We start from the raw sequence: 16,474 nt of genomic DNA, 5'->3' as shown, positions 1-16,474 counted from the left end.
TAAAGGAGCTATAACGGTAAAGAACATACTGTCTGAATCTTCTCCCCTCCTGGAGACTAAGAATTTCTTCCATACTTCAGTCTCCTTCCCCCAGTTCTCAACTGCTGCTTTCTGCTAAAGACACAGAAAAATGCGTGAGCTGTTTTCCATCTCCCTCAATACTTATTTAGTCTCCTTCCCCCAGTTCTCAACTGCTGCTTTTTGCTGAAGACACAGGAAACTGTGTGTGAGCTGTTCTCCATCCCCCCCTCCTCCCACCTCCTTTCTGAGAAGCTCATGTATACAGCCTCCCTGGCTGGCTGTCTCTGCACTCTGTAATGTCAGGAGGGTTAACCACACTGAGGTCACCAGCAACCCTCCTGGCATGAGGGCGGGTTCAGACTACGGAATTCTCACTGATAAATTCCGCTGAATTCCGTTGCCTGTACACGCTCACGGCCGCGTGCCTTTCCGCCAACACCATTCTATGAGCCGGCTGATTCCACTATCCGCCGAAAGAATTAACGTGTCAATTCTTTCGGCGGAATGCGGAATCCGCCCGTGTATAGAATGGTGTCTATGGCACAGGCGGAAAGGCGCGCGACCGTAAGCGCGTACAGGCAACGGAATATGGCGGAATTTATCCACGAGAATACCGTAGTCTTAACCCGCCCTTACAGAGTGCAAAGACAGCCGGCCAGGGAAGCTGTATACATGAGCTTCTCGGAAGAGAGGAAGGAGGAGGGAGATCAGAGAGGAGATGGAAAGAACAGCTCACACAGTTTTCTATGTCTTCAGCAGAAAGCAGCAGATCAGAACTGGGGAAAGGAGACTGAATAGATAATAACAAGTTAGTCTCCGGGGGGGGGGGGGGTGATTTAACATGTACTTTACCTGAGCAGAATACACCTTTAAAGGACCCTAGGGGACTTTTACACTGCAAAGCACTGAACTCAGCAATGTTTGGCCGCCCCATAGAGGGTGAGTAAAACAGTGGTTGTGATCAGCTGAGACCCCCACGATCAGCTAGTTAGTATGGAAAGAATTCTCAGTCTCTAGGAGGGGGGATGACTCAATATGTATCTGTACCTGAGTGGAGTACCCCTTTTACATGGTCCAATTTTCAGGGAAATGAGCTTTGTAGGCACACCCCTTTGCCATCAACTAGATGATGTAAAAGGGCCAGCGATCAGCTGACAAACAAGAAATCGGTGGATCCTTGGCTGATTGCATCTCTTGTTCAGCCAATGACATCCTTGTTGGCCATACATTGCCCTGAGTAGATGGTGTGCAGACTATAAGGATATGTTTCAAAGAAGCACAAATGATCAAGAGATCGTTCGTGTGGCCCAGCCACACATTTGAGCTCTGTAAGTGAATGCCGATCACAGAGATTGCTGCTCGCTATCCGGAGCTCCTTGGCCCATGTAAAGGGCCCAGGCCGAGCATCCATGCTCTATATACTCTGGAAATTTGACCACAGTTGGGGTTCCCAAGAGTCAGAACCGTACCGATCAGCTACCTATCCCCGATACTGTAGATGGGATAAGCAGTTATGGCGGCTAGTGTTGAGCAAGCACCTAAATGCTCAAGAGTTCAATACTCCAATCAAGAATTTTTCAATTCTCCATTCGAGTTACAAGCCCCATTGAATTTAATGGGTGACTGGAGCATTTAACCAGATGCCCCCCAGACGCTAAAATGCCTGGTTAACTTTATTGAAATTTCTGTACATTTCATACCTTGAAGGCATGTTTAAACGAAAGTTCTAAGTTCTGACGTTCTAATGTGCCTTGCAGAAACCTATTACATTGTTTCCTTCAAATTTTTGTATATTTAGTTTACATGTGCCTTCAAGGGACAAAAATTTACAAAAATTGGAACCAAAAAAATAACAATAGTTAGCGCTAGTCATACTTACCTGTCCATCAGGAGGAGCGCAGACAAGTTAATATGGCTTCTTCCGAAACTGTACAGTAGCAAATATTTTAAAAAACCCTCAAGCACCCCGGGGTGCTGGGTCGGGCATCAAGCTCAACTCCGATGCTTCATCAAGCACTATGCTCACCCAAACATTCTCAATACTATTGGAAACTGATCCATTAAAGGGGTTGTCTAGTGGGATAAAAAAGGGCACAGTCTGGAGGTATTTACCTTCCCTTGCTGCCACTGCTTCTGATGCTCCCCGGGTCCCCACGATCTTCACTCTTTGGTATTCTATATGGGCACCCTTAAACAGATTGATCAGCCAATCATTGGCCACAGAGGTGACCTGCCCCAATGAAAAATTTTCTATGTTGTCACATGACCAGGAAAAGGTGATAGGTAGGAACCTGGGGACCACTGATATGGCAGCAGTCGGGATCGGTGATGTGTGTATCGTCTCATCTTACATTGACTTGGCGACCATTCAATAAACCATTCATAACTATCCAAGACTTTCAATACTTAATACTTCAAAAATTTCCATTTACCGTAAATTGTTCAATTTATGGAATTTTTGCTTTGTTGATTTTTTTTTTTCCAGTGGTTTGAAGTAGACTAATAAACCAGAGGCCATTGAGTTGAGTCTAACCCTACCTTCTCTCCTCGCCCTCCTCTTTCACCTCGTTCTCCTTGTAAACCCTGAAATAAAAAAAAATAGGAAAAACCATAAAACCACAGAAGGTATAAAAGAATCTTATCACTATGGAGAACTGATGGATAGACATGAAGCAATAGTTTTACTTACGGGGGAACCTACTGGTCCAGGAGATCCTGGCGGCCCGCTGGGTCCTTCCAAACCCTAAAAATAAAGAGCTTCAATTAAGGCCAAAAGGACAAAGGCGAAAATACACTGGAACGTCCACCACACACTGGAACGTCCGCCACACACTGGACCCTGCCACATTGGCATCAACATAAAGAACCTGAGTCCAGAGCTCTGTTATATGGCTGTACATGGCATTGTGATGTGTTCTCTCTATAGCCCTGGGGTTGGGCTGGCCTGATGGGACCACTGACTGAGGGTAGAAGTTTAGCACCATATGGAAGTATTATTTCAGAACCAGTAGTGCACTGTATAGTATAATTATTTGAGCACTGTATGAAATTATTTCAGCACTCTATGGTAGTATTATTTCAGCATGGGTATGTTATTTAGGCACTGTATGGTTTATTCTAGAATATACAGATAATACTAATTGAGAACTGTACGGTGCATGTGTTTAGGCACTGTATGACAATATTATATACTCACCGTATGGTAGTATTATTTGAGCACTGTATGGTAGTTTTATTTGAGCACTGTATGGTAGTATTATTTGAGCACTGTATGGTAGTTTTATTTGAGCACTGTATGGTAGTATTATTTGAGCACTGTATGGTAGTATTATTTGAGCACTGTATGGTAGTTTTATTTGAGCACTGTATGGTAGTATTATTTGAGCACTGTATGGTAGTATTATTTGAGCACCGTATGGTGGTATTATTTGAGAACCATATGGTAGTATTATTTGAGCACTGTATGGTAGTATTATCTGAGCACTGTATGCTAGTTTTATTTGAGCACTGTATGGTAGTATTATCTGAGCACTGTATGCTAGTTTTATTTGAGCACTGTATGGTAGTATTATTTGAGCACTGTATGGTAGTATTATTTGAGCACTGTATGGTGGTATTATTTGAGAACCATATGGTAGTATTATTTGAGCACTGTATGGTAGTATTATCTGAGCACTGTATGCTAGTTTTATTTGAGCACTGTATGGTAGTATTATTTGAGCACTGTATGGTAGTATTATTTGAGCACTGTATGGTAGTATTATTTGAGCACTGTATGGTGGTATTATTTGAGAACCATATGGTAGTATTATTTGAGCACTGTATGGTTGTATTATCTGAGCACTGTATGGTAGTTTTATTTGAGCACTGTATGGTAGTATTATATGAGCACTATATGATAATAATATTTGAGCACTGTATGGTTGTATTATTTGAGCAATGTATGGTTGTATTTTTTGAGCACCGTATAGTAGTATTATGTGAGCACTGTATGGTAGTATTATTTCAGTACTGTATGACAATATTATATACTCACCGTATGGTAGTATTATATGAGCACTGTATGGTTGTATTATTTGAGCACTATATAGTAGTATTATTTGAGCACTGTATGGTAGTATTATATGAGCACTGTATGGTTGTATTATTTGAGCACTATATAGTAGTATTATTTGAGCACTGTATGGTAGTATTATATGAGTACTATATGTTAGTATTATTTATTATTTGAGCACCATATAGTAGTATCATTTGAGCACTATATGGTAGTATTATTTGAGCACTGTATGGTTTTATTATTTGAGCACTGTATGGTGGTATTATTTGAGAACCATATGGTAGTATTATGTGAGCACCGTATGGTAGTGTTATGTGAGCACTGTATGGTTGTATTATTTGAGCACTGTACAGGAGAAGTAGTTTTGCCCTCACACAGTGTTAGGCAGGGTCACACCTGTGGTGTGTGCCTCAAGTCACAGGGTCCTACACAAATATCAGGTAATAGTGCAGCGTGCTGCTTTATATGGTCTGGTACATTGCCAGTCACCATGTCACGATGTCCGTATTCTGTCCGATCCTATTATAATGCGCTGTTTATTAAGGTCATATCACATCGGACGATCGTTAATCGTCCGTTAATTTTTCACTAAATATCCGCTAATCTTCCGTGTAGGTACACATCGTTCCTTCTTTTGCTGGGATCAGAAGGAGTGATCGATCTTAGTAACTGATCAGAACCAACGACTGTCGTTCTGTGTGTGTTCTGGTGAATGATTTCAGGTGTGTGATCGATTGTGATTAATCAGTGAAAATTAAAAAAATCCCCCTTAGGCTATGTTCATACAACGCCCAAAAAATGAAAAAGGCGACTGCTTTTTGGGGGAAATTTATCAAACTGGTGTAAAATAGAATTGTCTTAGTTGCCCCTAGCAACCAATCAGATTCCACCTTTCATTTTCCAAAGAGTCTGTGAGGAACGAAAGGTGGAATCTGATTGGTTGCTAGGGGCAACTAAGACAATTCTATTTTACACCAGTTTGAGAAATCTCCCCTTTGTGTTTAAAAAGACGTCTAAGTGACTTGAATAAAATGAATTGAAGTCTATGGAATAACGGACGTCTTTTTTTTTTTGAATGACGGATGTCTTTTAAGGCGGACGCATTCAATACAATGTGTGAAAAAAGACGTCCGTTATTCCATAGACTTCAGTGCATTTTAGTCAAGCCAATTAAAAATGATGCAATAACGGACGTCTTTTTAACCGCAAAAAGCGGACGCTTTTTTCCTTTTTGGGACGTTGTGTGAACATAGCCTTAGTCAGTGTATGTTCTGTGCATTTAAGTGTCATCCTGAGCTGACGCTTGACTGTCTAACGATTTTTATCAATTAACGATAAACGATCACAATCGAGGAAGGGACGATGTAGAACTACAACAAATGATTAGTGATGATTTTGGCGTCGGCACCGAGTGAACAATGAACGATTTCTCGTTGGTCGTTTAATCGTTGTCCCCATTTACATGACACTATTATCGTTTAAATGTGAACGATGTAACGATAATTCCCGGAGATAATGGTCCTGTATAAAAGGCCCCTGTCCGACCCTGTGAATGATGACTTTTTGTCCGGCCCGGATATTTCCTCTCCTTTCGCACTGACCCTTCCTCTCCCATCCATCACTCCCATTACCGTCTCCTATTAGATGAATAATTTACTCGGTGATTTTCTGCATTGTTTCCAGCACAGACAGCGACCGCTCGTCCTCGCTGCTTAATAATGAATACCTTAAATTTTGCGGCCAGCGTTTGGTAAATCCGATTCTTTTTTCGTTATTGATCGGACTCAGATGAAGGTAAAATCAAATCTCAGCTCTCATTAAGGAGGAAATACGGACGGCGCGGCGGAGTTAAAGACGTTTCTCCCGATCCCGTTGTCTAAATCAATTGTACATTCATTAACAGGATAAAAAAAACGAGGAGACGTAACGCGGCGGGGTGACTTGTGGTCTAGAACTTCCTAAATTAAGTCCCATGGGCTGCTTCTTTCATGTTTATATAAGTTGTGTAGATTTTATAATGTATTTGATTATAATTGAGCTTTGTTAAAGGAGTTTTTAATAACTTTAATTCAGGACATCCCTACCGATCAGATGATTGGAGAGACACCAGCTGTGGCCAGACGCAGCGCCGTACAGTTTGTAGTGGCTGTGCCTGGTACTACACATAGCTCAGCCCTATATATTTAAGCTGCAGTACCAGACACAGCCACTACAAAATGAATGGCACTATGCCTAGTAAACAACTAAAAGGCCACAGATCTTACCTGAACGCCATGGAGCGCCAAGAGAGAGATCCCTGCCGATCTAAAGGCCATAGGTATTTAAGTCCAATGAAACAAACAAAAACTAAACAGATATTTACCTGTGGTCCTGGAGGGCCGGCAACCCCGACCTCGCCACGCTCTCCTCTGTCACCCTATAAAATGAATTGAAAGAGACGGGTAAACTTATACACAGGGACTATTGATAACAACGCTGAGTAGAAGAGTCAACATGGTGGACTGGCGCCATTTGGGTACAAAAATAAGACCTACCCCGAAAACAAGACCTAGCATCATTTTTCAGCTTTTTGGAGAACACTTCAATTATAAGTTCTACTCCAAATATAAGCCCTAATTAGTCAGCTGACCAGATTCCTGACACTGGGTGCTGAGCATTAGCCAATCAGGGCCAGACTTGTTAGGCTCCACCCCCAACTGCTCAACATAAGCTGCAGGGGAGGCAGGAGGGGTAAGAAGATGCACAGTAAGAGACATTTAATATGGAGTGTACGTGGGCAACTATAGAGGGGCGAGGGAGGTATAAAGTATGGGGACTGCCTGCAGTGGGGGAGGGAGGTATACAGTATAGGGGTAAGAACTACAGAGGGAGATGAATGTATACAGTATGGGGACGACCTGCAGAAGGGGGCTTTATACAGTATGGGGACGACCTGCAGAGGGGGGAGGTATACAGTATGGGGAACTACCTGCAGTGGGGAAGGGAGGTATACAGTATGGGGACTATCTGCAGAACGGGGCTTTATACAGTATGGGGACTACCTGCAGAGGGGGGGGGGGGGGTAAATATACAGTATGAGGACCACCTGCAGAGGAAGGGAGGGAAATATACAGTATGGGGACTACCTGCAGAGGGGGGAAATATACAGTATGGGTACTACATGCAGAGGGGGAGATATACAGTATGGGGACTACCTGCAGAGGGTAGGAGGAATGTATACAATATGGGGACTATCTGCAGAGGGGGGGGGAGGTATACAGTATGGGGACTATCTGCAGAGGGGGGGGGGGAGGTATACAGTATGGGGACTACCTGCAGAGGGGGCATGTATACAGTATGGGGACTACTATGGGGACACACTTTAAATTTTTTTGGCATAGGTATGTCTGAACGGGCTGCTATCATGAGGTTCTCTTTGGTTCTGAAAAAATGTATCCGTGCAATTACATCTCTTGATGTTTCTGCCGGTAAGAATTTAGGTTTTGGGAGTCTGTGGACTCCAGGCTTTTGCCATTTGCAGCTGGAATCTCTCACACTCCATCAGGTTATGTAGCTTAGGATACACCATGTAGTCTATACCCCTGGAAAACAACAAGACATTTAGATTGTACAACAAATGTCATGAAATTACCCGCTCTCCTTTGGCTCCATCCCTTCCAAATGGACCTGGAGGCCCGAAGGATCCCTAGGAAAAAAACACACACACATATATTACATGACAAGGCATGACATCATCACTTACTGATTATAGACAGTGACATCATCACTTACTGATTATAGACAGTGACATCATCACTTACTGATTATAGACAGTGACATCATCACTTACTGATTATAGACAGTGACATCATCACTTACTGATTATAGACAGTGACATCATCACTTACTGATTATAGACAGTGACATAATCACTCGCAGATTATAGACAATGACATCACCACTTACTGATTATAGACAGTGACATCATCACTTACTGATTATAGACAGTGACATCATCACTTACTGATTATAGACAGTGACATAATCACTCGCAGATTATAGACAATGACATCACCACTCACTGATCATAGACAATGACATCATCGCTCACTGATTATAGACAATGACATCATCACTCACTGATTATAGACAATGACATCATCGCTCACTGATTATAGACAATGACATCATCACTCACTGATTATAGACAATGACATCTTCACTCACTGATTATAGACAACATCATCGCTCACTGATTATAGACAATGACATCATCACTCACTGATTATAGACAATGACATCTTCACTCACTGATTATAGACAATGACATCATCACTTACTGATTATAGACAGTGACATCATCGCTCACTGATTATAGACAACAACATCATCACTCACTGGTTATAGACAATGACATCATCACTCACTGATTATAGACAATGACATCATCACTAACTGATTATAGACAATGACATCATTACTCACTGATTATAGACAATGACATCATCACTTACTGATTATAGACAGTGTCATTATCACTTACTGATTATAGACAGTGACATCACCACTCACTGATTATAGACATTGACTTCATCACTCACTGATTATAGACAATGACATCTTCACTCACTGATTATAGACAATGACATCATCGATCTCTGTTTCATTACCTTCTCTCCTTTCTCTCCTCTAATTCCTGGAAGTCCTTGTGTTCCAGTCCCACCCTAAAATATAAGTTCATCAGAAGTATAAATAATAGAGGACTGATCACTAGTATATACCGTATCCATGTCTGACATAATGTACAACCAAAACTAGTAACTGTGACAAGGTAACTGCCTGGAGGTGAAAGAAGAATATTCAATAACAGAGGAACAGTATTATAGTAGTAATATTCTTGTATATAGGAGCAGTATTATAGTAGTTATATTCCTGTATATAGGAGCAGTATTATAGTAGTTGTATTCTTGTATATAGGAGGCAGTATTATAGTAGTTATATTCTTGTATATAGGAGCAGTATTATAGTAGTTATATTCCTGTATATAGGAGCTGTATTATAGTAGTTATATTCCTGTAAATAGGAGCAGTATTATAGTAGTTATATTCTTGTATATAGGGAGCAGTATTATAATAGTTATATCCCAGTATATAGGAGCAGTATTATAGTAGTTATATTCTTGTATATAGGAGGCAGTATTATAGTAGTTATATTCTTGTATATAGGAGCAGTATTATAGTAGTTATATTCCTGTATATAGGGAGCAGTATTATAGTAGTTATATCCCTTTATATAGGAGCTGTATTATAGTAGTTATATTCCTGTATATAGGGGCATTATTATAGTAGTTATATTCCTGTATATAGGGGCAGTATTATAGTAGTTATATTCCTGTATATAGGGGCATTATTATAGTAGTTATATTCCTGTATATAGGATGTCAGGATGGTATCTTTGCGGAGCGTCATGCGTCCCTCTACTCATGCTGTGCGGCCGAGAAGGTGCTGATTTTCTTGCATTCTGTTTCTGTGTTTTGTTTTGTAGTGTCTGAACACTGGTTATTTGCTCACCTTGGGAGACACACCCGACTTCACCTGCTGAGTTCTGTCTGGCCATGTCAGGGTTAATCTGTGTTTTGGTTCTGCTGTGACTGACAGGTCTTCCTGCCAGTGGATCTGTTTTGTTCTCAGCTGTCTGTGCTTGGAGATCAGGGGGATGGTCCAATTATGTTCTGGATCAGAACCCTGGCCTCCTATATAACTACCTCAGTCTGGGATATCTTTGCCGGATATTGAGCTTGTCTCTGCCTGGTTCTGTGTTTGCTATTCTTGCTCTGTTTATTCTGACTCTGCTTTGTATTTCTGACCTTTCCTGCTTGCCGCCTGCCCCTGACCATACTGCCTGTTTTTTGACCTTGCCTTTGGATTGTGATTTTGTACTTTTGCTGCCCGATTGTTGTGACCCGGACTGTCAACCATTCTTTATTGTGTTTTGTCTGTCTGTCTTGTCCTTGTGTCCCACCTAGCCAGTGCAGGGACTGACGCCCAGTTGCTCGCCGCCATCTTAGGGCGGATTGTGGCAAATAGGTAGAGGACAGTGGGTGGGGCTGAGCTTAGGGCTCACTGTGTTGTCTTGTCCTGCTGTCCGGTTCCTGACATAGGAGCAGTATTATAGTAGTTATATTCTTGTATATAGGGGGCAGTATTATAGTAGTTATATTCTTGTATATAGGAGGCAGTATTATAGTAGTTATTTTCTTGTATATAGGCGGCAGTATTATAGTAGTTATATTCTTGTAGATAGGAGGCAGTATTATAGTAGTTATATCCCTGTATATAGGAGCAGTATTATAGTAATTATATTCTTGTATATAGGAGCAGTGTTATAGTAGTTATATTCTTGTATATAGGGAGCAGTATTATAGTAGTTATATTCTTGTATATAGGGGGCAGAATTATAGTAGTTATATTCTTGTACATAGGAGCAGTATTATAGTAGTTATATTTCTGTATATAGGCGCACTATTATAGTAGTTATATTCCTGTATATAGGAGGCAGTATTATAGTAGTTATATTCCTGTATATAGGAGCAGTATTATAGTAGTTATATTCCTGTATATAGGAGGCAGTATTATAGTAGTTATATTCCTGTATATAGGAGCAGTATTATAGTAGTTATATTCCTGTATATAGGAGCAGTATTATAGCTGTTATATTCCTGTATATAGGAGCACTATTATAGTAGTTATATTCCTGTATATAGGAGCAGTATTATAGTAGTTATATTCCTGTATATAGGAGCAGTATTATAGTAGTTATATTCTTGTATATAGAAGCTGTATTATAGCAGTTATATCCTTGTATATAGGAGCAGTATTATAGTAGTTATATCCTTGTATATAGGAGCAGTATTATAGTAGTTATATCCTTGTATATAGGAGCAGTATTATAGTAGTTATATTCCTGTATATAGGAGCAGTATTATAGTAGTTATATTCCTGTATATAGGGGCAGTATTATAGTAGTTATATTCCTGTATATAGGAGCAGTATTATAGTAGATATATTCTTGTATATAGGGAGCAGTATTATAGTAGTTATATTCCTGTATATAGGGGCAGTATTATAGTAGTTATATTCTTGTATGTATATGTATATATATATATATATATATATATATATATATATATATATAGTATTATAGTAGTTATATTCCTGTATATAGGAGTAGTATTATAGTAGTTATTTTCCTGTATATAGGAGCAGTATTATAGTAGATATATTCCTGTATATAGGAACAGTATCATAGTAGATATATTCTTGTATATAGGAGGCAGTATTATAGTAGTTTGTATATAGGAGCAGTATTATATTAGCTACATTGTTAGTAAGTCAGTGGTGAATGGGCACTATATCTCTCTCTGGTTTTCTCTGTTCCACAAGCAATAATTCTCGGCAGCAGATAAGTCAATCATTAGAATTATCCGGTTTCATTACATATATTCTTTTTATATATAATTTAAAGATCTTTCACTGATTTATAGATGTTTTCCAATAAATGCAAAATACCAGACCACAACTCCTTATAACAATTTATAATCTCAAGGCCGCTAATGGGTGAAATAATAACGCTGGCAGACAACTTTATTTTCACAGCGCAGAATATAAAGCGGGTTTGGCCAACTTTAGTGGGAGGCGTATGGTTGGTCACCTTAAAAAGTTAGGCTTATTCAGTAGAGAACCCCACAATAATAGGCCAATAATCCTCGGTAAGTTCTTACCGTTTTCTTTAAGTGTTCCGTGAGATAGAATACTCTAACATTTTCCATCATAAAGTATTAATTGGGGCACAGATGTTGTGTAATCTCTCATTAAAGTATTTCAGTCAGTTTATAAATAAACCCATCTTGAAGATGTGACGCTGAGAACATCTCGAGGTGATCAACTTTTTTCTCTGAAATGGAATATTTACAGTCCTTGATGTGAACATGTCGTACACTTCATTGTGTGGCGGTTCCCTGATTTCCCTCAGGTCCTATTTGTAAATGAAAATCTGAAACATGACTCACGTTGTTTAGAATCAGAGCCAATATTATTTAGCGCTTATTTCTGCCTCTGACTACACATCAATCATCATTCCCTCAAAATAAATGACTTTGTAAGTTTAGGCTTCAAGTAATGTGCGATAAGAACACCGATATTGTCTCTCATCTAATTAATGGCTGACAATAAACGGGCACCAGAAAGTCGGGGGATGGAAATCGAGAGAAAAAAAGTTTCCAAAATTATAAAAGAATGTAAGCAGCTGGAAAATAAATGTTTACTTTATATAATTTTTTTTTTATCAAGTAGATCAGCACTTACTTAAGGAGCCTATTACAGAGCTGTATGAACAATCATTGAATGGTTCCTTAGGTCCTTTACTTTCTACACTTATTATTGTTTTACCCTTTTACTTCTATCAATGTTGACCCTTTACTTCCATAAACATTGTCTTTTTACTTTCATTATCATTGGCCCTTTATTTCCGTCATTGTTGGCTCTTCACTTCCATCATTGTTGGCCCCTCATTTCCATCATTGTTGCCCCATCACTTCCATCATTGTTGGCCCTTTTACTTTTATCATTGTTGGCCTTTTTACCATTGTTGGCCCTTTTACTTTTATCATTGTTGGCCCTTTACTTCCATCATTGTTGGTCTCTTTCTTCCTTTTTGTTGTCCTTTTACTTCCATAATTCTTGCCCTTTAAATTCATCATTGTTGGCCCTTTCCCTCCATCGTTGTGGTTTGTTTACTTACATCATTGTTGGCCCTTTACCTCTATCAATGTCGACCATTTACCTCTATTATTGTTGGCTCTTCACTTCCATCATTGTTGGCCCTTCACTTCCATTATTGCTGGCCCTTCACTTCCATCATTGTTGGCCCTTTACTTCTATCACTGTTGGCCCTTTACTTCCATCATTGTTGGCCCTTTACTTCCATTGTTGTAGGCACTTTACTTCCATCATTGTTGGCCCTTTACTTCCATCATTGTTGGCCCTTTACTTCCATCATTGTTGGCCCTTTACTTCCATCATTGTTGGCCCTTTACTTCCATCGTTGTTGGCCCTTTACTTCCATCGTTGTTGGCCCTATACTTCCATCGTTGTTGGCCCTTCACTTCCATCATTGTTGGCACTTTACTTCCATGATTGTTGGCCATTGATCCATTTTATCATCACTGGCCCTTTTCTTTCATTATTGGTGTGCCTTCACTTCCATCCTTCTTGCCCTTTTTTCCATCATTGTTGGCCCTTTACTTCCATAATTGTTGGCCATTTTATTCCATCATTGTTGGCCCTTTACTTCTATCATTGTTGGCCTTTTACTTCCATCATTGGTGGCCCTTTACCTCCATTGTTGTTGGCCCTTTACTTCTATCATTGTTGGCCCTTTACTTCCAGCATTGTTGGCCCTTCACTTCCATTGTTGTTGGCCCTTTTTTTCCATCGTTGTTGGCTCTTCACTTCCATCATGTTTGGCCCTTTACTACCATCTTTGTTGCACTATAGCAAACAGAACAAGTGTTTTGTTTTGTTTTTTATTAGGTATGAGGTACAGTAAAGTCAGGAGTTGCTTGTTCTGTACACTCTATGCCTCTCTGGTCAGTTAACATTCGTTGGGCCAGATGTAAAGCACCCAACCTATGAATTGTGTGTGACCACCTCACCACCTGTCTACAAGATTCCCTCACTGCACTCTATGCCCGGCCCATTGAATAGTCACTGATCGGAGAGGCATACATACTTTTTGAAATGAGTCCCTGATCCTGAATGAGTCCAAATCAGCAGTCAAATCACATTTGAATCAAATGGCTGATTTAAATAAATTATTTCAAATCTAACAGCAATGCAAACAATGAGAATATGTGCAGCAGTAGACAGGGCTCCTCGTGGGCGGGGCTTTCTGCTACACAAAGCTTTTTTTTTATAATTCTAGAAAACCCTTATTGTCGTGTTTTCTTACATAGATTTCCTATGGTATTCTAAACTATATTTGAAGGATTCCTTGTCCATGCTGTATGCCATATTTGATGCCTGGACCTCCTTGGTCTGACAGTTGACTGTAAAAGTTCAAACGACTGAATAAAAAATGTATTTGACTAAATATGTCATGTATTCAAATGTGTTCGTAAAAAAGAAATCTACTGTGAAAATAATTTTCTAAATAGCTGTTAATTGGCGGCAGGTGCGAGTGTAAATTTGTGAGAAACCTGGTAAAAATATCCTCTTCATTAATTTAACAGGTGTAAGTTTTACATTTGTTCTCTGAGATTCATCGGGGCTATAAATAAGAATTTTGCAGCAATAAACTTGAATTTTAAGGGTCACAATTTGGAGATTGTGAAACCCAATTTGCTTGGTTTAATAATTCTCAGTACGGGTTCACATTGCAGTGGAGGCTTCCACCAGTATACATGGGGAGTATTTCCCAACATATAAGGTGGAAAGATTTACAAAAGGAAAAATGTTTTATGGACAATCCCTTTAAATTTAAGTCTAGCGAAAATTTTTAATAAAGTATTGTATTGCCCCCAAAAAGTTACAAATCACCAATATACACTTATTACAGGAAATGCACATAAAGTGCTCTGTTCCCTGCACTTACTACTGCATCAAGGCTTCACTTCCTGGATAACATGGTGATGTCACTTCCTGGATAACATGGTGATGTCACTTCCTGGATAACATGGTGATGTCACTTCCTGGATAACATGGTGATGTCATGACCTGACTCCCAGAGCTGTGCGGGCTGTGGCTGCTGGAGAGGATGATGGCAGAGAGATGCTCAGTGTCCCTCCAGTGCCCTGTGTCCCTCAGTGTCCCCCTACCATCATCCTCTCCAGCAGTCACAGCCCGCACAGCTCTGGGAGTCGGGTCTTGGCATCACCATGTTATCCAGAAAGTGACATCACCATGTTATCCAGGAAGTGACATCACCATGTTATCCAGGAAGTGACATCACCATGTTATCCAGGAAGTGAAAGCACCATGTTATCCAGGAAGTGAAAGCACCATGTTATCCAGGAAGTGACATCACCATGTTATCCAGGAAGTAACATCACCATGTTATCCAGGAAGTGACATCACCATGTTATCCAGGAAGTGACATCACCATGTTATCCAGGAAGTGAAGCCTTGATGCAGTACTAAATGCAGGGGGAAAAAAGCACTTTATGTGCATTTTTCCTAATATGTGCATATTGGGAATTTGTTTAACTCTTGGGGGGCAATACAATACTTTAATAAAAATTTTGGCCAAACTTCTCCTTTAAAGCAAAAAACTTATTTCAGTAATCCAAACTCCATAAAATCTCAAAAATGCTAAATCAATTAAGTTTTTTTCTGTGATTAACCCAAAACATTGCCCCATTGTCTTACCTGGTCACCTTTCTCCCCTTTAACAGAAATGGCTCTTCCCTATAATATAAAAAGACAGAGAGCTCAGTATCTCAATAACATTTAGAATAGTTTTACAATGGGCCCATACAGTAGCTCTGTAGCCCCATTGATGCAGCTCACCATTGGACTACATTCACCTCTGTACTTGAGAAGAACATTCCATTATGGTTCAATAAGAACCCCTCTGCTACTGGTGCTTACATAGGAAAGCAGTAAGAGTATATTGAGCGTCAGAGCTGTCATCATTATGTCCAGCACTTTGTAATGACTAGGGGCAAAACAATAGAGGGTACAAAGGCAGCAGATGCAGCTCGGGCTCCAAGTGGGCGGGGCTAGTTGCTGTGTGTATTAGAGTACTTATATTCTTGTATATAGGGGGAACAGATGCAGCTCGACTCCTAGTGGGTGGGGCTAGCAGGTGTGTGTATTATAGTAGTTATATTCTTGTATATAGGGGGAGCAAATGAAGCTTGGCTCCTCGTGGGCGGGGCTAGTGGGTGTGGCACCTAATAGGGTGGATTCTTCACTAAAGAGCTTACAATGTGTCCTAAAAACTTCAAGCTACATATTTTTGAATACATTAAAACTTGGGTGTTAGCAGTTGGGGGGTGTCCCTTCCAATTCTAACACTGTCCAATCAGAGGTGTCTGTATAGGGACACACACAACACAAATAATAACACCCACATGTCAATTGTGTTACACATTTCCTAGGAAAATCACTGAGGTCCTGCACAATCTGTATTATAACAACAATACCTTACCTTACAATCAGTTAATTTATAACAATGACTAATACTTACAGGCTCTCCTTTCTCTCCTTTTGGACCTGAAGGTCCAACTGGCCCAGAACTTCCAGTGTCACCCTTATAAAATATTAGAAAAATAAATAGATACAATATAAGCAGAATTATTATTATTATTATTATTATTATTATTATTATTATTATTATCATAATCCTAATAGTATATTC

General features: G+C 39.8%; 1 protein-coding gene across 4 annotated transcripts in view; it reads right to left on the bottom strand.

Annotated features, from left to right (window-relative positions):
- The window catches only part of COL22A1 (collagen type XXII alpha 1 chain), a 226,443-nt gene that overhangs the window by 112,934 nt on the left and 97,035 nt on the right, over window positions 1-16,474 (bottom strand). For all 4 annotated transcript variants that reach the window (XM_069957064.1, XM_069957061.1, XM_069957062.1 and 1 more), the window contains 7 exons: window positions 16,304-16,366; window positions 15,481-15,519; window positions 8,728-8,781; window positions 7,710-7,763; window positions 6,441-6,494; window positions 2,711-2,764; window positions 2,560-2,604 (listed from right to left, as the gene is read on the bottom strand). In XM_069957064.1, coding sequence (XP_069813165.1) covers window positions 2,560-2,604; window positions 2,711-2,764; window positions 6,441-6,494; window positions 7,710-7,763; window positions 8,728-8,781; window positions 15,481-15,519; window positions 16,304-16,366 — 363 coding nt within the window. The remainder of the gene's footprint in view (window positions 1-2,559; window positions 2,605-2,710; window positions 2,765-6,440; window positions 6,495-7,709; window positions 7,764-8,727; window positions 8,782-15,480; window positions 15,520-16,303; window positions 16,367-16,474) is intronic.

This window comes from Dendropsophus ebraccatus, chromosome 2, assembly GCF_027789765.1.
Source record: "Dendropsophus ebraccatus isolate aDenEbr1 chromosome 2, aDenEbr1.pat, whole genome shotgun sequence".
Classification (NCBI taxonomy): Eukaryota; Metazoa; Chordata; class Amphibia; order Anura; family Hylidae; genus Dendropsophus; species Dendropsophus ebraccatus.
This window is presented reverse-complemented; position numbering and strand designations above follow the sequence as displayed.